A 25,001-nucleotide genomic window follows, 5' to 3' on the forward strand; every position below is an offset into this window, starting at 1 on the left:
GGGCTGTCCTGGCATCCAGGGGGCCGGGGACGCCGCTGACCCCCTACACACCCAGGACACCACCCACAGAATGACCCGCCCCAGTGTCTGCAGTGCCGAGGGGGGGGAGGCCCTGCTCTGGATCCATCCGTTTCCAGTGGGGGTGAAAACCAGTGCTTGGGGGGAGGGAGAAGGTAAGCAATTCTTCTCTTCGCTCTTTTTTTTTCTAATTATAATTTTTCAAAAATGTTTATTTGTTTTTGAAGGAGAGAGAGACAGAGCGTGAGCTGGGGAGGGGCAGAGAGAGAGGGAGACCCAGAATCCGAAGCAGGCTCCGGGCTCCGAGCCGTCGGCACAGAGCCCGACGCGGGGCTCGAACCCACGGACCGCGAGATCATGACCTGAGCCGAAGGCGGCCGCTTAACCGACGGAGGCCCCCAGGCGCCCCCCGTTTCCTTTTGAAAGGAACTGACTGCTGGGCACCTCCTGGGTGTCAGAAGCCTGGAAGACACAGTGTGACGAAAATGGGCAAAAAAGCCCTGCCCTCGTGGCACCCAGGTCCTAACGGGGGAGCGACGGGCAATGAACAAGCAAACAGATTCACCCAGGGGATAAACTCGGGGCGTGTCAAGTGCCAGGGAGGCCCCACGGGGCTCGGAGATGTGAGTGGCCGCCCCTGGAGGAGGAGGGGCATAGACTGGAGGTCCTGGGAGGGGTTGATGAGGGTTCTGGGTGAAATGGTACGGTCCAATTGTTAATGCTTAGTGACTCATTTCTTTGACTATATTGGGCTGCACGGTTCACCTCCACTGACTTATTTAATCTTCAAAACTCCCCCAGGAGGACAACATGGATGGGTCTAGAGAGCATAACGCTGAGCGAAATGTGTCAGTCGGAGAAAGACAAACGCCGTAGGATTTCATTCATATGTGGAGCTGAAGAAACAAAATAAACAGAGCGCGGGGCGGGGGAGAGACAAGCCAGAAAACGGGCTCTTGACTACAGAGAACCCGCAGAGGGGAGGTGGGAGGGGGATGGGAGAAGTAGGTGGTGGGCATAAGACCACACTCATCCGTGTGCTGGGGACACTAGGGACAGAATACGCCCTTGGTACCTACCTCCCTGCTCTGCCCACGCCGACGAGCACCCCCTCGGGGAGCAGAGCCCCCAGACCCTATCGCGCAGGCTGGGGAGACTTCCGAGCACGCCCCGCTCGGGTCGCCGGGGGTAGGGGCCGCGGTGTCATGAGACGGGGTGCGTCGACGGGCGACACGGTCTGGCCTGACACCCTGAAGCCGTCCTGGATCCGGTCCGGCAATCCCCGGGGTTACCCAGAGACGGCAAGTAAGTGACGGTTTTATCTGCTCCTCGTAAGAACGCATAAACGGTGGCGGGGGGGGGGGGGGGGGGGGGAGGGGGCGCCTGGGTGAAAGCTGAAGCAGGACGGGCCCGCCGGTGACCCGTGCTCGTGGTTCGAGACCCGACCGAGCACGGGCCTCATGGTCAAGAAGAACGGCATCTCTGGTCTCCGAGCAGCTGTGGGGCTTTCCGGGGCCTTTAAAACGCACCGGGGTCTTGAAGGAAGGGGGCGGGGTGTAGCCCCCCTCCCTCCCCCCCCCCCCCCGATCGTCGGACCTCGGGGGTCTCCTGGGAGCCAGAGCCGCACGGAGTCCCTGCCCTGCCTGGCACAGCCTGGCGTGTGACCTTGGACTAGTCCCGTGTCCTCCCTCTGAGCCTCGGTCTTCCCATCTGCGAAGCGAACCTTCTCCACCGCTGCCTTCCTTCATGGGGGTGAGGCTGGAGTCTGAGCTGCTTCGGAAGAGGAAGGGCCAATCGCTGATAAGGGGATAAATACTGTGCTGGTGACGGCGTTTGTCCAAACTCAGAATCCAGATGAACTTCGTCCTTCCTCTGCCGGGGCTCCCACCTCCAGCGGCCCCCTGTGGCCCCGCCAGACCGCCCCATCCCTTCCCACCCCCCCTCCCATCCCCTCCTCCTTCTCTCGCCCATCGTCCACTCTGCTCCAGCCACATGGGCCTCTGGCTGCTCTGCCAACGTGCCAGGCCCAATCCTGCCCCAGGACCTTTGCACAGGTGGTGTGGTACCCTCTGCCTGGATGTCCTTTCGGCATCTACATGGCTGACACTCTCCTGTCATTCCGGGCCTTTCCTCGAAGATCTCCTTCTCTGGGAGGCACACGAGGCTCTTTAGCACCACGCACAGAGCATAGGTAGCCACACTCACGCTAGTATAAGTGAGAGTCTGGCCACTGGCAACAGCTGAATCTCAAGTGACTCCCTGCTTCGGCCCGGACCGGTTCTCTCGACTTTCTCAGGCCCGTGGGGCGTTCATGTGTAGCCGGGACGTCACCTCCTCCCGTATCCTTTTGCTCAAACAAGCACATGATCGTGGCGACAATAGAAATGTAAACTGGATCCCACTGACGAGCGTACAGAGTGTTCTTTCCTGTCCGTGGCCAGGAGCCCAAATTCGGTCCGTCCCAGCCCCCGAGAAAGGCGCCGCTGGGCCTCCGGTCCCGCCCTTCCCGCCCAGGAACACCCACCCCTTGGCACCAGACAACTCCCTTCATCCTCGTGGCTAAACCTGCGGCCGTCCCTAACTGGGAGAGCGACACGCCGAGGTGACACACTCATCTCACAGGTGTTTAGTGACCACCTTCTACTTGCCAGGCACTGGGGAGACGGCAGGGTGCCAAGGGCGGAGAGACAGACAGGAAGCGAGCAAACAGAAGAGGCCCGGGATAACTCCACGTGGCTCTAAGTTCCAGCGAGGCCATTAAACTGGGTGAGGGGACAGAGGGCGGCTCTGGGGGTGACTTTCGACACAGACGCCCGGCGGGGGCCCCTCTGAGGAGGTGTCGTTGGCACTGAGGCCTCAGCAACGGGGAGGAGCTGGCCCCGGGGAGAGCCGGGCAAAGGCAAAGCATGTGCAAAAGCCCTGGGGCGGGAACAGACACAGGATGTTGGAGGACCCGACACGGTGAGCAAAGGGGAGTGAACAGGGCCACGCGGGCCACGTGGCTGCAGCGACAGGCTTGGGTTTTATTCTCGAGCGCCACGTGGAGGGACAGGCCCCCGGCTCTGCCAGACGGCACAGCACCTGTGGCTACGAGGCCGTGCCAAGGCGTCAGGAGCGCGAGACGGGCGGCCGCTCTGGAGGCCGGCATGGCGCTTGCTCCCGCGGAAAGTTAGACACGGAATCCACGCGACCCAGCAATTCCACGCACCCAGATGCACCCAATGAGGGGTGCAAGTGGGGCCCCCAAAGGATGCCCGCACCCCCGCGTGCACAGCCGCGAGGTTCCCGGCTGCCCCACGTGGGGACAGAGGGAAGGGTGAACATGGTGCGTCCAGCCACACGCTGGAATGTGACCCAGCCTCAGGGAGGAAGGGCGTCCTCCCACCTGCCACCGCGTGGAGGGACCCGGAGGCCACCGTGCGCAGGGACAGGAGCCGGACACAGAAGGACACGTCCCGCGTGACCCCACGCACAGGGGTCCCCAGAGGAGTCCCGTCCACAGAGACAGAGAGCGGATGGTGGGAGCCAGGGGTGGGGAGGCCGTGCTTCATGGGGACAGGGTCTCAGTCTGGGGAGATGGAAGGTTCTGGAGACGGGTGGTGGGGGTGGACGCAGCACAGCGTGAATGTGCCTGAGGCCGCGGCGCTGTGCGCTTGGAAACGGTTACGCGGGTGAATTTTCTACTCTGTGTCCTTTAACCGCGATAAAACACACACACGCGAAAACAGCGTGGCTGCCGAGTGGCTTCTGGAACCTTGGGGGCCGGGAGACCGGGCAGGGGGTGCGGGCACTGGCCCAGGGTGGTGGCCCGCGGACGGACACAGGGACGGGACCTGACGAAGTCGGGCCCGCGCCTCTTCAAAAGCCGGCGGGACACGGGGGGGAGCCCGGAGTCCCCGTGCGGGCCCCGCGGCCCGGCTGCCGCGCGCGCGGGGCTCGCTGGCCTTCTTTTCCGGCCTCAGCGGGCTTCCAAACGCAGCTGGCTCGGCCGGGCTGCCACGTCCGCCTCCGACGCCGGCCAGCTAGAGACAAACCCAAAGCCAGGCCCTGGAATTCCGAGCTCCCGGCTGTCACCAGCCATCTTTAAACATTAGCCAGCCGAGGCTCAGCTTTCCCCGTCCTGGAAGGCCGCGCGCGCGCGCGCGCGCGCGCGCGGCACATGCGACCCTGGCCTTTGTCCCTCCGCCCCGCCGCCCCCTCCCTCCCAGGCAAGCCCCAGCCATCTTCACCAGCCTAACCCTAACACCTCCTTCTCCGGAACACCCGCCCTTGGCCCCTTGGCCAAGCCCTAGCCCCCCCCCCCCCCCCCCACCACAGGGGTCTATCAATACATGAAAATCCCAAGTCCTCCCTGCGGCCACCAGGCCCTGCCGAAACTGCCCCCCTGTCCCCTCCCCGCTCTCCCCTCCTCCCTCTTTCCCCCTGGCCCGCTCTGCTCCGGCCACACGTGCCTCCTCACTGTTCCTCCAATGTGCCGGGCCCCGCGATGCCCCGGGACCTTTGCACAAACCGTGCCCTCCGCCTGGACCGCCCTTCCTGTGAATGCCTGCCGGGCCCATCCCCTCACTCCGCTCATTTCAAATGTGGTTTACGTGTCCACAGTCCCTGGCACGGGATCTGGGCTCGATGTTGGGGGGAGTTGGGGAATTCGCTTCCGCCCGTCCCTCCCGAGAGGCGGGACGACGGAGTCTCACGTGCGTCCGGTTATGTGACAACCTGCTTCGTGTCCCTGAGCCTCCACCCCACCCCATGCCAGCGTCTGCGCACATCCAGGCACAAAGGGACACGGCGACTCGTTTATTCAACCCACGTGTTGAGCACCTCCTGGGTACGAGGCCCTGTTCTAGGTTCTGAACAAAACAGACCCGAAGTCCCATCCCTGAGGCTCACGGCCGCAGGTTGCGCCCCAGCCATTGTAAGGAAGGCCAGGGGTCGAGCCACGGTAGGAGGACTTCAGGCTACGCTCAACTTGAGCTTGGTGCTGGTGGTGTGGCAGGAGGACCAGAACTGAGACCGCCCTGAGTCGCAAGGAACCTCAGCACCAACCCTGGCTCTCCGGTGGGGGGGGCCCGGAACACAGGCTGCCCAGCCCAGCAGCGGCGACCCCTGGCCTGCGGTCCGGCCCCCGCTGTGTGACCTCAGCGAAAGCGCTTTCCCTCTCTGAGCCTCCGCGTCTCGGCACCGAGGCTCTAGCACGCCTCCTCCAGGCGCCGCCTGGACAAACCGGAGGGAAGAAAAAGCAAGACGCTGGACGTTCAAGGCGCGCGCTCGCCGGCCTCCGGGGAACGTCTCGGAAACGCGGACGAGAAGCAGGGCACCCGAGCGGCGAGAGGGCGCGGCCCGGTGACCTCCTGGATGCCGGCCTCCTCCCTCGCCTTGTGCTTCCTGACCCGCGTGTTCCTGGAGTCTGGACCGCACTTTCCCTCTCCCTCTCCCCTGCCGCCCGGCCGCCTGGGCCCGAGCCAACCTGCCTCGGAGTCACTTTCAAAGAAAAGTTTCTGTTCGCTTCCCACCCGGCCCAGCGCCCCCGCCGCCTGGCCCGCTCCGTGGCCTGGCTCCGGCCCGGCCGGGCGCCCGTGGACACCTCAGGCCAGCGGGTCAGGGTGCTGGCCCTCCGATGCCCCGAGCCCAGGCCTCGGGCCGCACTCGGGGAGCCCGGGAGGCCCCACGGGGGCCCCGGCGTGGCCGTTTCGGGGTGTCTGGCCCCAGAGCCCCGCGGGGAGGTCCCCGCCGGCCACAGGGCCCACTCGGAGGCCTGCAGGCCGGGACTAGCCCCATCCCGGGATGCTTTGGCGCCCAGGCCGCCTTATGACATCATGGCTCTGGCGGCCATTTTCTCCACTCTCCCTCCCCCGGCTTCCAGATGCTTCTGCCGGCCTTGGCGGCCATTTTGTCCGCGCAGGAGGCTGGGGCTGGCACGGGAGCGGAGCGCCGGCCCTCCCTGCCGGGTGGGGGTGGGGGGGGGGCTCCCCTCGGGCCCCTCGTGGCCTCCGAGGGGTTAAGTGCGCGCCCCACGGGGCGCGGGGGGCAGGCAGGCGGCCCAGCACACGTGGCCGCCCCGCGGCCCTGCTCCCGCTCACGCACCCCACTCCGGGTGGCACCGGGGCCGCGAAAAACAGGTTAAAAATACCCACACGCGCAACCCCCCCCCCCCCCCACCGGTCCCCTCCAATGTCAAATGTGTCAGCGCCACCCGGGGAGGGGGGCAGCCTTAAAATAACTTGCTGTTTACATTTGGAGCAAATTCTTGGCTCCTCCGGCAGCCAAGCCCGGGCCTCCTCCTGCCTCCCTGGCAGGCCTGCTTCAGCGGCCGCCGAGCGGGGCGGGGAGCTCCGGGGCCACATGCGCGGCCCCGGGAGGGGACGGGCCAGCCCCACTTGTGGCCACACGGTGGACGGGGCCGGGCGGGAGCGCCAGAGAACGCCGGCTGCCAAAAATGGGCGCGGGCCGCGGCCCCTCCCGGCTCCCCCGTTTCTGATGCTTCTTGGGTGGGGGTGGGGGGGGGAGAACTTCCTGGCCAAGGGAGGCGGGCACGAAGGGAGGGCTCCAGAGCGGGGCAGAATCCTGCAGGAGCTGTGTGGCCTCAGGCCAGCCCTGCCCCTCTCTGGGCTTCCAGGGAAAGCAGTCCGGCCTCCCCGGAGTGGGGTCAGGAGGATGGGTCCCATCCCAGCCTTGCTGGGGTGGGTGGGGGGCGGGAAGGAAGGGGGACACGGAACGTCGCAGCCCCTCTCCCTGGCTCCCCTTCTGCAGAAAGTGGGTGTTGAGGTGCAAACACCTCAGATCTGGGCACTCCCATTTCACAGAGGAGCAAACTGAGGGCCAGAGGCAGGAAGGGACTTGGCCCAAGTCTCACGGCTGTTAAGTGCACGAGCGGCTCAGAGCCCAGTTACTCTGGTTCCGGAGCCCCCGCTTTAAACCCACCGCCTTGCGGTGGCCCGGCCAGTTAAGCGCCCAACTCTTGTTGTTTTTTTTTTAGCTCAGGTCACGATCTCACGGTCCGTGGGTTCGAGCTCCGCGTCGGGCTCTGTGCCGACATCAGAGAGCTTGCTGGGATTCGCTCTCTCTGCCCCTCCCCCGCTTGTGCTCGCTCACGCTCTCTCTCTCTCTCTGTCTCAAAATAAGTTAACTAAAAAAAAAAAAAGTAAACCCACTGCCTCAACTGCAGGAGGAGGTTGGAAACTCCAGGGCCCCAGCCTGAATTGAAGGGAGAGGGGGTGGGAGACGTTTCTGCTCCCCTGGCCCTCCTGAGGCCTCTCTTCCTGGAGCCTGGCACGCAGTTAGTACTCAATACACGCTCGCACATAGCTGGCGCTCAATAGATGCTTGCAGACGAGTGATGATCATTCAGCAGGGGCTGGCACACTGTAGGCACAAACGACTGGGATTATCCTGACAGGGCGTGGCATACAAAAGGTGCAAAATACATGCTTGTCAAAGGAGTCTGAGGACCGTCGGGAAAATTGGGGGATAGTCAGAGGAAAAGACCAGGTTGAGGGGGACACAGACTCTGATCAGTGGTGACACAAGGGATTTCCGGCAGCAGGCCCGAGGCAGGGTGTGGAATGTCACGCAAACATTGCCCGTGTCGGTCCCCCTGGTCCTTGGAGAAGGTCCCTCACCTGCTCCAGGGCCTCAACATCAGAGGGAGGGACCTGTGGCTGCAGAAGCCCAAGGAAGTAACTGGAATCTGTCCTAGGGGCCCAGGAAGGCTTCCTGGGGGAGGGGATATTGGAGCTGGCACCGAAGGGGCTTGTGGGGAGTGAGAACGGTGTATGAAGGTAATAAGAATCACAGCTTAATTCCTACCGATCCCAGCAGTGTGCCCATTTCACAGATCTGGAAACTGAGGTATAGTGAGTGGCTTGGAGCCAGGCCATCTGTTCCGGGGGCACCGGAGCCACATGGTGAGATGCCCCTCCCCCCCGCCTTGCCCCAGATTGGCTGTGACGCCAGGCTAGCCCCTTGTCCTCTCTGGGTCTGTTTCCCCAGCTGCCACGGTGGAATTTGGCCAGGCACCAGGGGGGTGCCATTTTACTGGAACAAAACAGGGCCTCGGAGAGGGCACAGTCAGTTAACTGCCCGGTGGCCCGTCTCAGTGAGTACTGCGGGTTTCCACTTGCACGCCTCCCGTGCCGGCGGGCTCTCTCCCTTCTTATGAGCCTCCTGCCTCACGACTGCTGACCGCTGGAAAGGGGCCTGCTCCGTGCCAGGTGCTCACTGAACCCGCTCCGCGGTTACAGATTGTCACTCCCGTTTCACAGATGAGGAAACTGAGGCGCAGAGCGGGGCAGGTCCTGGCCTGAGCTCCCCTGGCGAGCATGGAGATAAGAATGGGGGAAACGCCGCCCCCCCTCCGCTGCGTATGCCCAGGCCGGGGGCCGGAGGGACCTATGACCCAGGCGATCGACTCGCACGGCCCGCTCCGCCTAGGCTGACGATGGTCCCTGAACTGTCACACCTAGGAACAGGCTTGCAGGCTGGCTGCCTCCATTCTCCCCTCTCCGGAACCCATGCGGTGGCCTGGGTCCCTCAAATATCACCCCCTCACTTTCCCACCAGCGTCTGTCGCCCCCCCCCCCCCCTCCAGGGCTCCCAGCTCCCCAGGGTAAAGGCCCAGTGGCCTCCAGGGCCCTGCAGGACCTGCCCCCGTCCCCTCTCTGCCCTCCCCTCCTCCCTCTCTCCCCTTCGTCCACTCAGCTCCACCCATACGGGCCCCCTTGCCGCTCCTTCAAACCACCAGGCCCGGTGCTGCCCCAGGACCTTTGCACAGGCTGTTTCTCCCACCTGGAATGCTCTCCTCCCATTTGTTCACCCAGCTGGCAACTCCTCAACCTTCGGGTCCCAGCTGGAACGTCAGGCCCTCCGACAGACCCCACCAAATAGCCCGCTGTCTCTATCTCTTTGCCCTTATTTTTTCGACAGCCCTCATGGCCCACTGCTGTTTCCCGCTTGTTCTTTGTCTGTTGCTCCTCCCGACCGGGAACCCCCCCCCCCCCGAGCGCCGCGGTTTCGTCTGTCTCGTGTCCCGGCCGTGTCCCCAGGACCCAGAGCCCACAGTGAGCACTGAATCTATTTACTGACTACACAGGGACTGCGCTGGCTGAGTGCTGAGTGCGGACGTGTTCTGTGCTGCCCCGGACCCCTGGTGGGTCTTCACTCTTGTCTCCCTCGGCGGCCCCACGAGGCAAGCAGATTTTACAGATGGGGAAACTGAGGCTCGGGGAGAGCAGGGAATAAGCAAGTGTCAGAAGCCGAGCAGGCCACGCCAGGCCTCTGGGCCCCCGCGGCCGGCCCACTGCCACTGGGAACAAACAGGGTGTCTGTCAACAACCCCAACAACCGTAATAGTAATGCCGACGGGCCGGCAATGACTAGCACAGCATCACCCCGTCCATAAGGGTGCCCCCGTGCGGGTTGGCGCGGGGCCCCGGAGGGGAGACTCAGGGGACACCGGCCCCTTTAAGATCTTCCCCCTCCCCAGCTGGGCGCCAGGCCCGGCCTCCCCTTATGTAAGCAGGCCAGCTGCCCTTGCATAACCTGGTTACATAAGGAAGCAGGGAACAGGCTTGTCCATCCGGCAGCAACCTGTCCCGGGCCGTCTGTGGGGCCGGCCTGGGGCACAGGAACGCCGAGGCCACCCAGAGTGGCCGCCGGGTGAAGGCCCGTGCAGGGGCCTCTGGGTCGGCTCCTGTCCGGGGTGGGGGGGAGGCCGGCGTCTCAGCCACAGCATCCTGTGCCCGGAAAAGTGAAAGGCTTCCAGTCTGCGAGTGGATGGGGGTGTTCCCATTACTGTGACAGAGAGACTGAGCCCCAGAGAGGCCGAGGGAGCTGCCTAAAGCTTCACAGCCCCAGACAGAGGGCGGAGGCGACAGGCCTCTGGTGACAGCTGGGGTCCGGCCTCAGCCAGAGCCCGAACCTCCCACCTCCTCTGTACAATGGGGCTGCAAACGCGACCTTTCTGCACAGGGCCTGGTGTGCAGCTGGCACTCAATACATGCAGCCTTGAATTCAGCACCGGGCCTGCTCTAAAAGGCTTTTAATTCTGTGGACGGGCCTGCCGCCGTGGCCCCGTCCTGCAGTGAAGCCACAGGCAGGCCCGAGGGAGTGGCCGTGCCGGCCCGCGGGGGAATGTGCGAGCCTCGGGTGCTGCGTGGTGGCCCCACTGTGTGCCAAACCCTGGCCCGGGTTCTATTCCGTCTGCCCAGCAGGCCCCAGGGCGGACGCAAGGAGCCCCAGGAACAGGTGGGGAAACTGAGGTGCGGAGAGGAGGGATGTGCCCAAGGTCAAACCCAAGCCCTACCGTGCGCCCCCCGTCTCCTTCGCCAGGCAGGCCTCCCCAGCCCCAGGCCCTCCGTCTGACTACGTGGGCTTGGGGGTGTCTGGGTGTGGCAGTCCCCCCACAGCCTCCCCACCTCCCCCCAGCCCCGGGAGGCTCAGTTCCTTGGGAGGGGTGTGGCTTGGGGGGGTGGAGGCGGCCCCTCTCCTTCTTCCTTCCTCTTCTCCCTGGGCACTGGCCCTTTAAGGCAGCAGGCTGCCAGGGCCTGTCCCGGGGTTACCCCAAGGGGCGGGTGTGGTCAGGAACAAGGGGCCCATTCAGCTGCTGCTGCCACCTCCGGGCAGCCCACAGGCTGGCCTGGGTGGGAGGCAGGGAGGAGGCAAAGGCAGGGACTAGGCGTAGGCAGAGTAAGAGACAGGCACTAGGAGAGAGACAGAGAAATAGAGGCAGAGAGACACAGAGATACCTGGCCTCTTGGCTGCACCTCCTCCCTGGTTCTCCTGGACCGGGCCTTTGAGGCTGACCCAATGCCCAGCCAGGAGGCAGCCCCCAAAGGTGCTCCTTGATCCAGCTGAACCTGGCGTCCACTCACTAGCACCCAAATCCTGTAATCCCAAAGGGCGGATCCCGGGACATTCTGGGGAGGCCCCTGACACACCTCAGATGGCCCCTTCCCAGGGGACCGTGGTGGGCCCTCAGATCTTCCAGGCCTGAGTTCGAGTCCTGATGCTAGCTCTTGGCTATGTGACCTCAGGCCAGTGGCTTTAACCTCTCTGGGCCTCAATTTCCCTAACTGCTAAATGCAGCTCACGACAGTTGCTACCTCGGTGGGGTTAGCATGAAGTGAAACGGGGCGGACAGACCCTCACATCCGCCGGGAGTCTAAGAGCCCCCAGGCCGGCCGCGAGTGCCCCAGACGTGCAACCCTGCCTCCCATCCAAAGTCACGGCCTCCAATTACAGCCGCTGCCTTCACCCGAGGCCCTACTAAGCACCTGCCGGCTGTGGGTAGGAGCTGTCCTGGTGCCCCACCCCCAGCCCGCAACGGCCTCTGGAAACACATCCAGGGTTCCATGTCCCCGCGACTGACATCTATCTACCGCGGATCAAACGAAGTCTTGATTCTTATTCCCGGGGCTACCTGGTTTCAGGTTCTCACCCCCACGAAACGGGGCCTCCAAGAAGGCAGCCGCTGCCTCAGCCAGTCCCGGGCGGAGAGCCTCAGAGAAACCAAAATCTGCCCCCTGCCCTCTGTAAGCATCGTTTCTGAAACATTCCGTTCTGTCACCTGGTCTCAGGACAGACGTACTCGACTGACCTGAGCTTTCTGCATCTCCGACGAAGAGAATCCTAGAGCCTACCCCTGGGAGTTCTAGGACCCAGCTCAAGAAAACTCCAGAGCCCGTCCTCGGGCATGAAAACACCCCGTGTGAGGAATTCCGGAACCTGCCACCAACGGTCAAGAATATACTTCAAGGGTTTCTTGGATGTCGATGAAATCGACGCTGGGAGAAGCACTGACAGATTTCACGGGTTTGGAATTCTCATGTGCTTGAGAACCCTGGTTGAGATCATGTGAGATCTGTTCCCAGATGCTTGAAAACATCTCCCCTCGAAGACGCCAGAACCCGCCCCGGGGGTCCTAGAACTCAAGTCGTACAATTCCGGAGCTTGTCCCTCCGGAAGCAAAAACCCGTCGTCAAACACTTGGGATCTTGCTTCCAGATACTCAGAAACCCGCCCCTGGATGGTCTGGAATACGCGTGAGGAATTCTAGATCAAGGGATCGGCTTGAGGGTTTCCAGGAAAGTTTCCTGGACTATTAAATAACAACCTCGATGAATGTTGGGGGGGGGGGGCTGGGTGGCTCAGTCGGTGAAGCATCAGAATCCTGATTTCGGCTCAGGTCACGCTCTCAGGGCGGTGGGTCCAAGCCTCACGTCGGGCTCTAACGCTGACAGCGTGGAGTCTGCCTGGGATTCTCTCTGTCTCTCTGTCCCTCAGTCTCTCCCCGCTCCAAAGAAATAAATAAACTTAAAAACATTTAGCCAACTTGGGGCGCACTTGAGATCTGCGTTGAGTCTCTAGAATTCAGATGCTCTTAGAGCCGAGTTGCCCGCCTGGTCCACGCGTGGCTCTGAGCGGCTGAAACGTGGCTGGTCAGAATCAGGGTGTGAATTTCAAAGACCGAGAAGAAACAGAGTAACGTAAACCATCTCAATACCTTGTCCGCCCTGATTCTGTGTCAAAATGACAATATTTTGGTTGTCCCGGGTGAAACAGAATATATTGTTAAAACCCACGTCCCCTGTACGTTTAGACTTTTCCGTGCGGAGACCGGAGAAAAAAGTTACATTATCTACGCGGCTCACGCCATATTCTACTGGACCGTGCTGTTCTGAAACCGGCCTCGGAGAACTGGAGAATTGCCCGGGGGCGGGGGCGGGGGGGGGGGGGGCGCCTGGGTGGCTCAGTCCATCGAGCGTCCGGCTTCTGCTCAGGTCGAGATCTCACGTTCGTGAGTTCGAGCCCTGCGACAGGCTCTGTGCTGACAGCTCAGGGCCTGGGACCTCTTTCGGATTCTGTGTCTCCCTCTCTCTCTGCTCCTCCTCCGCTCATGCTCTGTCTTTCTTTCTCTCTCTCTCAAAAATAAATAAACATTCGAAAAAATAAAAAAAACAAACTGCCTACACAGTAAAGACCCCTCTGAAGATTCTAGAACTCAGGCCTTGGGAATTCCTGGAACCCCCCTCGTCCCTGCCTTGACCTGTCTTCCCTTGGGGCACAGGATGGGACAGAACAGACCGGAGGAAGGGCCCCTACTGGCTGGGCAGCCATGGGCAGCGTCCCACCTCTCTCTGGGCCTCAGTTTCCCCATCTGGACAAGACGTGCAGTGTCCCCGTGTGCCCCCTCCCTCATGCTTCACCAGCTCTGGCCATCTGTGACTTCCTGCCCACACCCAGCTGGAGGAAGAGGGGCTGGCCTGGCAGCTGGCTGGCGGGGGGCGGGGGGGGGGGGGATGCCAGAGATGTCCCTAGCTGCCCTCAGCCTCCCCTCGGCTCGCTGGGCAGAGGGCCAAGGCGGCAACTGCAGCCGCCATGCTGGGGTGGCCACCACAGGTGCACCGCAATGTCTCCCTCTCCCGCTGACACCGTGGGGACAGGGCGCTCGGTGGGCGGCCCCCCCCCCCCCCCGGGAGCCTCCTCACCCCTGCCTCGGTGGGGGTGGACCGCTGGGGGGCGGGCAACAGGGGCGCGAAAGGTCCGTCCGCAAGGGGAGCGCCTCCCCGCCAACGGGGTCCCCCTCCTGAGCGCCCGCCGCGTGCTACGAGGTTCCCTTGTCACAGATTGGACACTCCCTGAGCTCCGCGGACCCGGGCGCAAAGATGGGCACATCTGCCCATCGGAGGGCAGAGCTGGGGCCAGGACCACAAGCACGGGGATGCTGATAATCACTATTTTACGGTACCGTGGTCATTTTTATGAAGCTGATGCATATAGAACGCACTTCTGCTTATTATTATTATTATTATTATTATTATTATTATTATTATTATTATTAACAACAACAGCGAGTCTTTCAATTGGGGTAAAATACACACAACACGAAATTCACCATCTGAACCCTTTCCAAGCACACACAGCTCAGCGGCCTCAGGCACACGCATGCGGTCGTGCAGCCGCCCCCGCCATCCGTCTCCAGAACTTTCCATCTCCCCAGACCGAGACCCTGCCCCCAGGAAGCACGGACTCCCCGCCCCCTGCCCCAGCCCCGGCTCCCACCATCTGCTCTCTGTCTCTGTGGACGGGACTCCTCTGGGGGCCCCCTGTGCGTGGGGTCACGCAGGACGTGTCTGTGTCTGGCTTCTGTCACCGCACACAGTGGCCTCCGGGTCCCTCCACGCGGTGGCAGGTGGGAGGACGTTCTTTTTTTTTTTAAGTTTATTTATTTATTTTGGTGGGGGGTGGGGGGGAGAGCGCACAGGCAAGTGGGGAAGGGGCCAAGAGACAGAGGGAGAGACAGAGAATCCCCAGCAGGGTCCACACCACCAGCACAGAGCCCGACGAGGGGCTCGAACTCATGAACCGCGAGCTCATGACCTCAGCCCAAGGTGGATGCTTAACGGACCGGGCCACCCAGGCGCTCCTGGATGTCCTCACTTTTTCGGGGCGACAGATCGTTTTTGGGTGCTTCCCGTGGGCCCCGCGTTCCGGCCCTCGGCAGGCGCTCCGTGACTTTGAGCCCACGGGGCCCAGCAAGGTGGGCACCGTTCTTATCACGCCCATTTGAGAGGGAAGGAAACCGAGGCCCGCGGCCGTGATGTCAACTTTTCCTGAAGGCCACGACAGGCACGAGCCGTGTGATTTGAACCTGGGTCACCCGGCTACAGAGTGAGTCCCAACTCTCCCCTTGGGCTCCCGGCCTGCTGTGTGAGCGGAACCCTCACCTGCTGGTATCTCTTTGCTGCTGACCAGGAGCGTGGAGGCCTGCCACAGCTATAAATACGCCGTCAGCTGGCGTCTGGGCCTCCCACCCCTGCGGCCACCTTCCCTGCACAGGCAGACGGCCGGTCCACCTGGCCGCCCAGCCCTGGGGGAATCCGGGCTGCCCGGAGCCCCTCACCCCTGCGCCACCCAGGCACCTGGAGGGGGCAACGCCGCCAGCTGCCAGCGGAGAGCCCGTCCTGGCTCGCGGGGCGGGCGGAACGAGGCCCGGGGTCTCAGAGCGGGCCGGGGGTCTCTCCCACTGTCCCCTGGGGCTGGAGAGAGGGTTCAGGAAAGGACCGAGCGATTATCTGGTGCCTCCCATCTGCTTCCGGGGGATCGCTGACTCTGGTCCCCAGAGCGGCCGACACCATTTTTAGGCTTCCCATTCACAGATGGAAAAACCAAGGCTCGAGAGGAGAATGCACTTCGCGCGGCCTGAAGCAAGCCCGGGCGCCAACTGTGAACGTCACGCGGACAAATGCGTGCCCTCACGCGCCCTCCCGCCCGCCTTTCGTCTCCCAAGGGCCCCGTGCTGGGCCGAGATTGACGGGGCGGAGGAGGCAGGGGGGAGCCTCAGTCATGGCCTGGCCTGCTCCTCTCTGTATCCCACAAGGCCCCACCTTCCTGCCTTCAGTCCCCCACAACCCCCGACCAGAGAGGGCTAGGTCACACAGCACACCAGGGGCAGGCCCGCGGCTGCCCTGGGCCCCCTTGCTCCAGACCGTCTGAACCCAGGGTGCCCGTTGACCCTGGCCCCAGGCTTGGTCCCGGTAGGCCCTTCGGTGCGGTTCACTGCTGGTCGTTCATTTATCCACCGTGCATTCGAGCTCCCCCTCTTTCTATCGTCTGGACGACGGAGAGGGTGTGGGTGCCACCCGCCAACCTCCAAAGCGGCTCGCGGGCTTTTTCCCTTTAGGGGTTTCAGGCACTCAGGATCCTGTAGGTTCTAACTCGGCTCTGCCTCTTAGGAGCTGTGTGACCTCGGGTGAGTGGCTGACGGTCTCTGGGCCGGCTTCCTCGCCTGAGACCTACCAGAAGGTAACCGCCCCCCCCCCCCCCCCCAGCAGGGCGGTGGCGAGAATCGAACGAGGGAAAACGTGGGATGAGCTGAGACCCAGCCCGCAGCGGGCACTCCGAATGTGCTCGCACTGCTTTACCTCTGTGGTTATCACGGCTCCCCACTTCCCTCCGGGAGGGGCTGGGGACCCCCTCGATTCTCCTGCCGCTCCCTGGGCCGCCCCGGGGCGCCCCTCCAGCAGCTGCAAAGCTCCCCGAGCCGGCCCCTGCCCACAGCGCCATCCCGGGAGGTTGGCACCACGCAAGGCGGGAACGAGGAGCCGGCCCCGCGTCAGCAGATGGGCACCATCTGGGCTGGCCGCTCGGGGCGGGCTGGCAGCTGCCGGCGCGGGCGGGCCTGGCAACCCCTCCCCCGCCCGGCCCTGGCACGGGGCCCGCCCGCGCCTCAGGTTTCTCAGGCCGCCAGAGGGGGCGGGGAGGCCTGGCTGGGCTTCAGGGCTGGGCAGGCGGCTTCCCTCTCTGGGCCTCGGTTCCTCCAGGCTCCCTCCCAAATGCAAGGCAGGTGGAGGAGTGCCGGGCTCCCCCCCCCCCACTCCTTCCTGGCCTCCTCACCACCCTCCCCACGAAGCCGAAGCCGCCACGCAGCAGGCCTCGCCTCCGCCTCTGCCTCCGCCAGTCTCCTCCCCTCCCAGGCCTTCCCGCGCTCCGCTCCTCACGCTTCGGGCCACGCTGGCCTCTGGGCCTTTGCACTGGCTGTGCCCCCGTGCCCGGTGCACTCCCACAAGTGCCTCTGTGGCTCCCTTGCTTCCTTCAGGCCTCGATCTCAAAAGCCACCTCTTTGGGGCCGCCCTCCCTCCTCGGCCTGCAGTGTCCCCCTCCCCACCCGTCTCCACACCCTGCCCTGCTTTGTTTTTATTCACTGAACCGTGAATTGCCAGCTTCCGGGTCCCCTGCCCAGTGTACCCATTCAGCGGGCAGCCCCCCGGGTCCTCAGGTGAAGCTCACATCACCCGCTCATCATGGTCCCCCAGCTGCCCCCAGGGCACATACTGAGCCCAGCCCCTGGACTCAGGGCCCCGTGGCCCCAGATGGACACTGGGGCAGCCAGATTTCACCCCAGGAGATGCCCTGGGCTCTGACCGGCCTGGGAACCCCAGTGGTGAAAGGGCCTTCTCAGAGCTTACCCCCACCCCTTCGTCCCCCATAATAAAGGTGGGAGCACTCCTGTGAGTCCACCTGACCCCCCAGGAGAGACGCGGAAGCTGGGGGGGGGGGCTGCGCCTGTCCCAGGATAGGGGGACTGAGTGCCAGGCCTCTGTGCCCGTCTGTCTGTCTGGACCTCCAACTGTCTCCGCGTGTGTCTCTCGGTCTTTCTGTCTGTTCCGAGGTGCCCCGTCCCCCCCTGCGTGCACGCTCCCCGTGGGCCCGGTTGAAGGGGCTGCTGTGCTGCGGCCCAGGCCACAACACTTTCCAGCCCTGAGACCCCAAAGTGGAAGAAGGAGGGCGGCCGGTGGCCATCTGCCTCCGCCGTCAGACCGACAACCTGCGGGACCAAGAACAGAGATTTCGCTGGGGCCTGGGAGGAGCACGGGGGGCCTGGAGGTGGGAGCCCAGAACACAGGCCCAGCCCGGGGGTGCCAACACGCCGACCGGATGCCCAAGTTGCGCACTGCAGTTTTCCTTTATCTCCTCCACCACTCAGGGGGAAGGGCCGGGCTGTGTTCAAAGAAGCTGCCCACATCCAAATCCCACCTCTGCCCTTTCTCGGCCACGTGACCTTGGGCGGGCAGGTCCCTTTTTGGGGGCCTCTGTTTCCTCATCCTCGACGCGAGAACCACAGTGATCCCTGCCTTGGAGGGCTGCTGAGGGAACGGGAAAGAATCGCTAAGTGCTCAGAAACGATGCCCGGCAGAGAGAGAGAGTGGAGTTCGGAGTTGGGGTTTTGAAGCATACGCAGGAGTTTTCCGTACGCGAAAGACCTCCGGGCAGAGGGAGCATCAGGGGCAAAGGGGCAGAGTTGGCCAATCGGAACCGCGATGAGGATACTGGCGGGGGTCACAGGAGTGGCCTGTGGAGCCCTGGCCCCCGGGGGCCTGGCACCTCTTCCCGCCCCGCGGGGGGTCGTCTCTGGGCACTTACCATGCGGGCCCAGCGTTCCTACCGGTCAACTATTTTCGAGCTTCCCATTTTAAAGACGAGGAAAGAAGGCACAGAGAGGTTAAGCGACTTGTCTCGGATCACCCAGCCCGCAAGCTGCTGAGCTGAGGCCGGGTCAGCCGGGACCAGGGTGAGCTGGGGTTCCCACGGGGATGACGGGAGCCTTGACCTTCCCCAGCCCTCGAGCGAAGAGGCAGACGGGGCTGGCCGGCAAAGGCATGGCCGCCGGACACGAGGGTGTCTGGGGAAGCCTGGAGGCCCGGCCTGCCTGCCTGCCGAGCCGAGCGGGGGAGGGGGCCGGCTGGAGATTGTGCTGACTCCGGCAGAAAACTCGCTTCAAAATTTTATCAGCTCAGCGCGGAGGAGGTGGGGGCAGGGCCAGGCTGCAGGATGGATGTGGGTGGTGTGTGGTGGGAGAGGCCTGGACCCGCGTGGTAATGAGCTCAGCAGCCCCCAAGGCCACCCCTGCCCCCCGGGCCCCGGGACACACAGGCGCCTCGTCCGCCCCTCTGCCTCCGCGACCCCGAAGGCGGCTTCGCTCCCGGCCTCAGTGGGTTTGCTGCTTGTCCGAGGGGGCGGGGCAGGGGGGCGGAGGGGGTCAAGGTCGGGGAACCCAGGTCGAGACTGGGAGGCTGCCCGCGTCTCCCGCCCCCACACACCCCCTGGAGACCGCCAGGGGTCGGCGTGGTTGTCCCCCCCCCCCCCCACGCGTGCAGAGGAAACACACAGAACGGCGATGTGTGCAAGGTCACGGCCTGAACAGGGCAGGGCTCTGCGTGGAACCTGGGCGGCCGGGCGCCCGGTCTGCCCCCACCAGACCCCCACGCCGGGCCGCCCCCCGGCCTTCCTTCTGTTTCTGGTGGTGCCACGGAGCGTGCTCCCGGGGGGGGGGGGTCTGCCGTGGCTGGGCGTGCAACCTGAGCGTACCCACCGGACCCACTCAGGCGGCCCCCAGGTGCGTGCCCACGTGAGCACCAGGCTCAGCCCCGGGGGGCGGGGGGGGGGGCGAGGCATGGGGGGGGGCATGTGACATGTGACCGCTGGGTCCTACGGGCACGCTGGACTCCATTCACATGAACACATTCCCAGCTGACACCTGCCACGTGGCAGGCCAGTGTTCACAACCTACATGTGTGACCTGGCGAGTCCCCCGTGGCCTAATCGAGCTAAGGACTCATAACCTCCATGTGACAGACAGGGGAAACTGAGGCCCAGGTTGGACCCACAGCCAGGAAGCAGCAGGGCGACAGAGCCCACGGCCCTGCCAGCCAGGCCCTGCCCTTGGCCACCAGCCCTGCCGGCATCCAGAGGCCGGCCCGCACATCTGGCCTCCGCATCTCTGCCCAGGCCGCTGACCCTCTGGGACGCCCCCACACTCGGCTCTGTCCAGCCATCCCGCAGAGCTCAGCTCAGCCACTCCACTTTGTCCAGGAACCTGCCGTGGGTCTCCTCGCTCTCACAAACCCTGCTGTCTCCAGGAGGGGCATCCGGCCCCAGAGCCAGCAGACGCCCGGCTAGAAGGGCCGGAGCTGGGGACACAGGGGACCAGCGGACCAGAGAGGGTGGCCACCCAGCCCAAGTCGCACAGCACCCAGTCTCCCACGCGGCACAAAGGCGGGACCTGTCAGGCCTCTGCGGAAGGCCCGAGGGTGGACCAACCAGGATCCACAGCGGGCGACCAGAGCCCTGTCTCCGCTTTCCCCAGAGGGATAAGGTTGTTTCTCTGCCACCGGTCACTCTCCGGTCCTCACCCCTATTCCCAGCAAGGCCTTCTGCTGCCCCTCGGGCCTTCCGGGACAGGATCTCGTCTCCCGCCATCTCAAGAGCTCGCCTCTCACCTCTAAACCCCCCAGGACACACTGCCTCCTCCCTCAGACCGTCCTTGAACCCTATCTTGTCCCTTCACACCTGTGCCTGCCCGCTGCCCTAGCGCGGGCCCACCTACCCCCTCGGACCCTCCCGTTGCCTCTGCCTCCCGTCTGGGGGGCGCACCTGAGCCGCCTCCCCGCTTCGGCCGAGCGCGCGCGCGCGCGCACACCGCCCCCTGGAGACCCCGGGCGCGCGCGCACGCACGCACGCACGCAGCTCGCGCCCGCCCGCCTCACCTCGCTCGCGCACGAAGTAGGCCAGGTAGAGGTCGAGCTCCTTGACCGCCACGCCGATGTGATGCGGCTGCACGCAGAGCACCGGGTGGCCGCACTGCGCCGCCTTGACCAGCCGCTCGCCGTCGGTGCTCTCCAGCGGGATGCCCTTGAAGAGGATGACCATGACCAGGTCCAGCCGCCACACCTTGTCGGCCTGGCGCAGGCAGTCGATGCGGCGCATCTTGCCCTTCTGGTCGGGGTTGGAGAGCACGCAGCCCGGCGCCTTCTTGCCGGTGATGGCCAGCACGAAGTCCTCGCGGCACTCGGGCCGGATGTCTTTGCGCAGCTTGGCCAGCAGCCGGGACGCCCACTTCTGCTTCACCTCGGCCTTCTCGCCCAGCAGCTCGTCCTTCACCGCGCGCTCCTCGTCCTTCGACATCCGCTTCTCGTGCTTCTTGAAATACTTGCGCTTCCGCGCCTGCAGGTTGAACCAGGTGTAGGCGAAGGCGCGGACGTGAGGCAGCAGCGCCTCGATGAACGGGTGGAACTCATCCTGCAGGCACGAGAGGCCAGAGGTCAGGAGGCGCCGGGGACCGGGGGCCCACCGCCCAGCCCAGGGGACTGAGGTCTAGGGGCCCCAGGAGGACCCAGGCGCGTGTGGGCAGGGAGCCACCGCGGACCTGCTAACCTCCTGGGGGAAACTGAGGCTTGGACTATGTGGGAGGCGCAGGGCAAGGCAGGAGTTCATGGAGGGCCGTCTTGAACCCTGGAGGGCCCCCAGAGGCGGATGGGGGCGAACCCACTGTACAGATGGGGAACACTGAGGTCAGGAGAACAGGATGTTACGGAGCTCTTCTCTGTCCACCAGAAAGGGGGTCGGCAAACCCCAGTCTGGAAGCGCTTTAAAGGACAAGGTGGCGAGCGTTCCGTTCTGTTGCACCTGCTCGACTCTGCACCTAGTGCCAGATCAGCCGTAGATGCGACGCGTAAATGACGGGCGTGACCACGTTCTGATGACACGGTATTTAGGAAGAGAGGTGGCGGGCATCGGGCCCCGGGACCTGGGGTTTGCAAACCCCGGAACCAGAGCGTGCGCTCCCGTGTCTAGACCGGGGCCAAGCATACGCCAGGCATACAGTGAGCACTCAATGATTGCAGGAGAGGCCAGGCTCTGAGAATGTCATTTGGTGCTGGTTTCTCAGGTCTACCATCAGCAAAGAAAGCTGACACCGGGGCGGGCAGGTCTGAGGGCAGCCTCCACTGGCCCCTGGTGCAGATTTAAGAAATGAGGGCTAGGGATCGTTCCTATAGACCAGCGGTACAGACAGGGCCGGCCGAGGTCTACGGGCCAAGACTAGGGCAACCTAGACGTCAGGGGCCGAGGGAAGGGGGAGGGGCTCCTGTATAGACCCCCCTGGAGGGGTAGGGAAAGCGGAGGCCCAAGAAGGCATGAGATCAGAACCCAAGAGACAAGGGGAGCCCGTCCAAGGAGGTCCAGAGCTGGAGAGAGGAGCCCCTGGAGGCCGGTAAGACCCATTCCACAGACGGAAAAGCTGAGGCCTGGGGAGGCTCTAAGTCCTGGCCAGACCTGTGACTTCAACACCCAACCCCCCCCCAAGTCATGCCTAACTGGTGTTGCCGGGAGGCCCCAACACCCACTTTACAGACGGGAAGACTGAGGCCCTAAGAGGGGACCTAGTCACGAGGGGCGTGGAACCTACACCCATCTGACTTCCCCATGACAACAGCAGCGGCCCTCGCTGGGTCCCCCGGAGCGCAACCGGGGGCCGTGGGAGGCCCAGTCCCCTCCCCTGGGGGTAGGGGGGCTGCCTCTCTCCGTGTTTCATCAAGGGAAACTGAGTCTGCAGAACCTTCCAGACCTGGTGTCTCGGCCTCCAGGAGAAAGGAAGACAAAGGGACGAAAACCTTGGGCCGTGTGTCTCCACTCTCGCCTGGGCCCGCCAGCTCCCGTGACATTGTTACAAGTCTTCTGGTGGCTTACAGTCTTCCAGGGCTCAGGGAAAGGCCCAAGGACCCCACGGTAACCCCCACCCCAGTGCACCCTCCCTGCCCTGGGCACCTCTGGCCGTGGGGTGCCGGCGGGGGGGTGGGGAAGGGAAACGACCTCAGATTTCACCTATTACCCAGGCTCTGAAAATAGCCTCCCGCCCTCGCCAGGGTGGGGCGGGCCGGGGCTCGGCTTGTGCCAACCCCAGCTCCCCACTCCGATGTCCCCCAAAGCGTGAGTCACCGTGACAGCTGTGGCAGGGACGGGACCTCAGGGCTCTCTTCCGCTGCCCACACCCCCACCCCTGCCCCCACCCCGGCTGACCTGCTGAGGCAGAGGGAGAATGGAGGGGGCCCATCCTAGGCCGGAGTCTGTCCAACCTCAGCCTGGCTTTTCTGTGCGTGAATGCCACCTGACACGCTGGACCCAGAGACGGGGGGTGACTCACCCAGGGTCACACAGCCGGTCAGCAGAGCTGGGACCAGAGCCCAGGCTGCCTGGCCAGAGAAGCCGGGGTTGGGGGGGGGGGGGGTGGGGATCAGTAGAGGCATAGGTCGCTGCCCCCAGTGGAGGGGACGCCAGGGTGGCAGGAGGCCAAGGCAATGGTGTTGACCTTGGGCCGTGGCCGCCACCCAAATTCTCGCGCTTACTGGGGCAGTGATAAGAGGTAGCTGGGAAGGGGCAGCCGGACTGTCAGCCCGCAGGGACAGACAGACAGGTCGCCAGAACCCTTTTCTCTCTGAACCCCTCCCCTTTCTCTGGGCTCCGCCCCTTCTTGGAGCCCCACCCCCCCTCTAGGTCCACTCTCAGCAGAGGTGCCAGGGAGGTGGGCAGGGGTGGGCGCCCACGTCACCAGTGACCCCAGCTGGGCCCGGAGGAAGGAAGGCAAACAGTCTGTAACTGGGTCATGGACCTGCTGCCCCAGCGTCCCCTGTCCTCCCTGGGAGGTCAGGCCAGGTGAGAGGCAGGCCCGTCACCGTCTCTGTCCCACAAGGCCTGCCACAACCAATGCATCTTTCCCAGGCACCTCCCGATGCCCTCGCCTGGGGGAGCAGCATCCGGGAGCTGGACACCTGGGTCCCAGCCCTTGCCGGATGGGTTAGACCATGAATCTCCTATTCACAAACCACAGCTTTTCCAGGAAAGATTCTCTCTCCCTCATCTACTCGGTGGCTCACGAAACGTTACGGCGAATCAGTCTCGCCAGCTCCTGAATGCTTATCCCAAACTCTTACGCATCCTTCAAAGCCCCGGGTCCAATGTCTTTCCCTCCGGGTTAAACCCAGGTTAAGCGGCAAACAGCAGAGCTCGTATTCAAACCCAGGCCCATCTGGCACCAGATGAGTGTTCCTAACCTCAGGTCCTTCCTCCCCTCAAGCTCAGAGCGTCACAGCTTAGGCACAACGCTCATATAACGAGGGAGAGATTCATTTGGTTGTTCCACAAACATTTATTGAGTGCCTACTGTGTGCCAGCTCCGCGCACGGTGCTGTGGACCCAGCAGTGACCTGGGCTCTGTCCTCACCTGGATCCTGATCTGGGGTAGGGACGGATGTTAAAACAAGCCGAGAAATATGTAATAAAATGTCAGTTTGAACAAAGTGCCCTGAAAAAATTTCAAGGAGTTTGAGGAGGGCCAGGGGATCCCTTGGGTTGCGGGGTTTTTTTTTTGTTTTTTTTTTTTTTTTGCTGACGGTGGTCAGGGAGGGTCTTTCGGAGGAGAGGACACTTGAACAAAGACCTAAAAAAATGACAGTCCAGGGTAGGAGCTCTCCACATAGTGAAAACAGCACGTGCAGAGGCCCTGAGGCAGCCCCGTGCCTAATGTTTTGCAAGAACGGCGAAGAGGTTGGTGTCACTGAAACAGAGTGAACAGGAAGAATGGGAGGGCCGAGAGCAGGGAGGCGACAGGGGCCGGGTGTGCAGGGTCTAGTGGGCCACTGGGAAGAATTTGGGCATGTATCCTGAGGAGTGGGAATGGAAACTTCCTGCCAAAGTGACCAGGGAGTCTGAACCCTGGAAGTCTCCCGACCTCCCTCTCTGTGCCTTCATGTTCCAGCAGGATGGCCGGGGTGCGGGAGAGACAGATAGGGAGTCATTTCAGGGGCCGATCACTTCCTGAGCTACCGACAGGGACGATCCTTGCACCCATTTTCTGGATGGAGAGACTGAGGCGCTGAGCACCGAGGCCACCCGCCCACAGCCACGCAGCCGGGGAGGCGCCAAGCTGGGACTCGGACCCGCGTCCCTGTGACTGGGGACCTCCTGACCCCCTCGGCCTCGCTGCTGGGCCCTTCAAGCACGTGGTCTGGCCCCATGGCTGGGACTCCCCGGAGCACCCTGCGTGCCCGCTCTGAATCCCGTGTGACTCCCTTCCCCTGCTCCGTCCCAAGTCACACGCCACCTCGTCCTCGGCCAGAGCGGCAGGCCCTCCAGGACACGGATTTGGTCCCTGTCGTTCACCGCTGTGCCCCCAGCGCCCGGATCCCCGTGGGAGCAACCTCACCCTTAATTACCCCCCTGTTCACACACCCCAGGCGCGGAAGGATGCTGCTACCCCGCTGGGTTTGGCCAGACTCGGGACGACCCTGGACAAGGCCCGGCGGGGAGGAAAGACCACGAGAAAGACCCTCGGGGGTCACCGCTGTCCCCATCACCCAGCCCAGGGCCTGGCTCCCTGCCCAGCAAGCAGTGACAGAACGAGGGGAGGGTATGCTGGAAAGGCCTCCCAGATGTTTGATCCAATTACTAGTCTAGCGACCGCCATAATCACAACCACATTTATTTGGCACCCACTGCATACCAGGCGCTGTGCTAAGGGTGAGGCATCCGAGGAAGGCAGGCCTGCACACCTTGTCTCAGCTGGTGGACCCGTGCGGCCGTTCGTTTATGCAGCAAACATAAGCACCTACTGTGCGCCGGGCACCTCAGAGGGGACGCGCCTCCCTGAATCC

At 63.7% G+C, this 25,001-nt stretch overlaps 1 protein-coding gene across 7 annotated transcripts in view; it reads right to left on the bottom strand.

Moving 5' to 3' along the window:
• NFIC (nuclear factor I C) overlaps nucleotides 1-25,001 on the bottom strand; it is a 62,130-nt gene that overhangs the window by 26,757 nt on the left and 10,372 nt on the right. For all 7 annotated transcript variants that reach the window (XM_086699537.1, XM_086699536.1, XM_086699535.1 and 4 more), the window contains exon 2: nucleotides 20,061-20,592. In XM_086699537.1, the coding sequence (XP_086555663.1) occupies nucleotides 20,061-20,592 (532 nt within the window). The remainder of the gene's footprint in view (nucleotides 1-20,060; nucleotides 20,593-25,001) is intronic.

This window comes from Puma concolor, chromosome A2, assembly GCF_028749965.1.
Source record: "Puma concolor isolate L17-30 chromosome A2, mPumCon1.1.hap2, whole genome shotgun sequence".
NCBI lineage: Eukaryota > Metazoa > Chordata > Mammalia > Carnivora > Felidae > Puma > Puma concolor.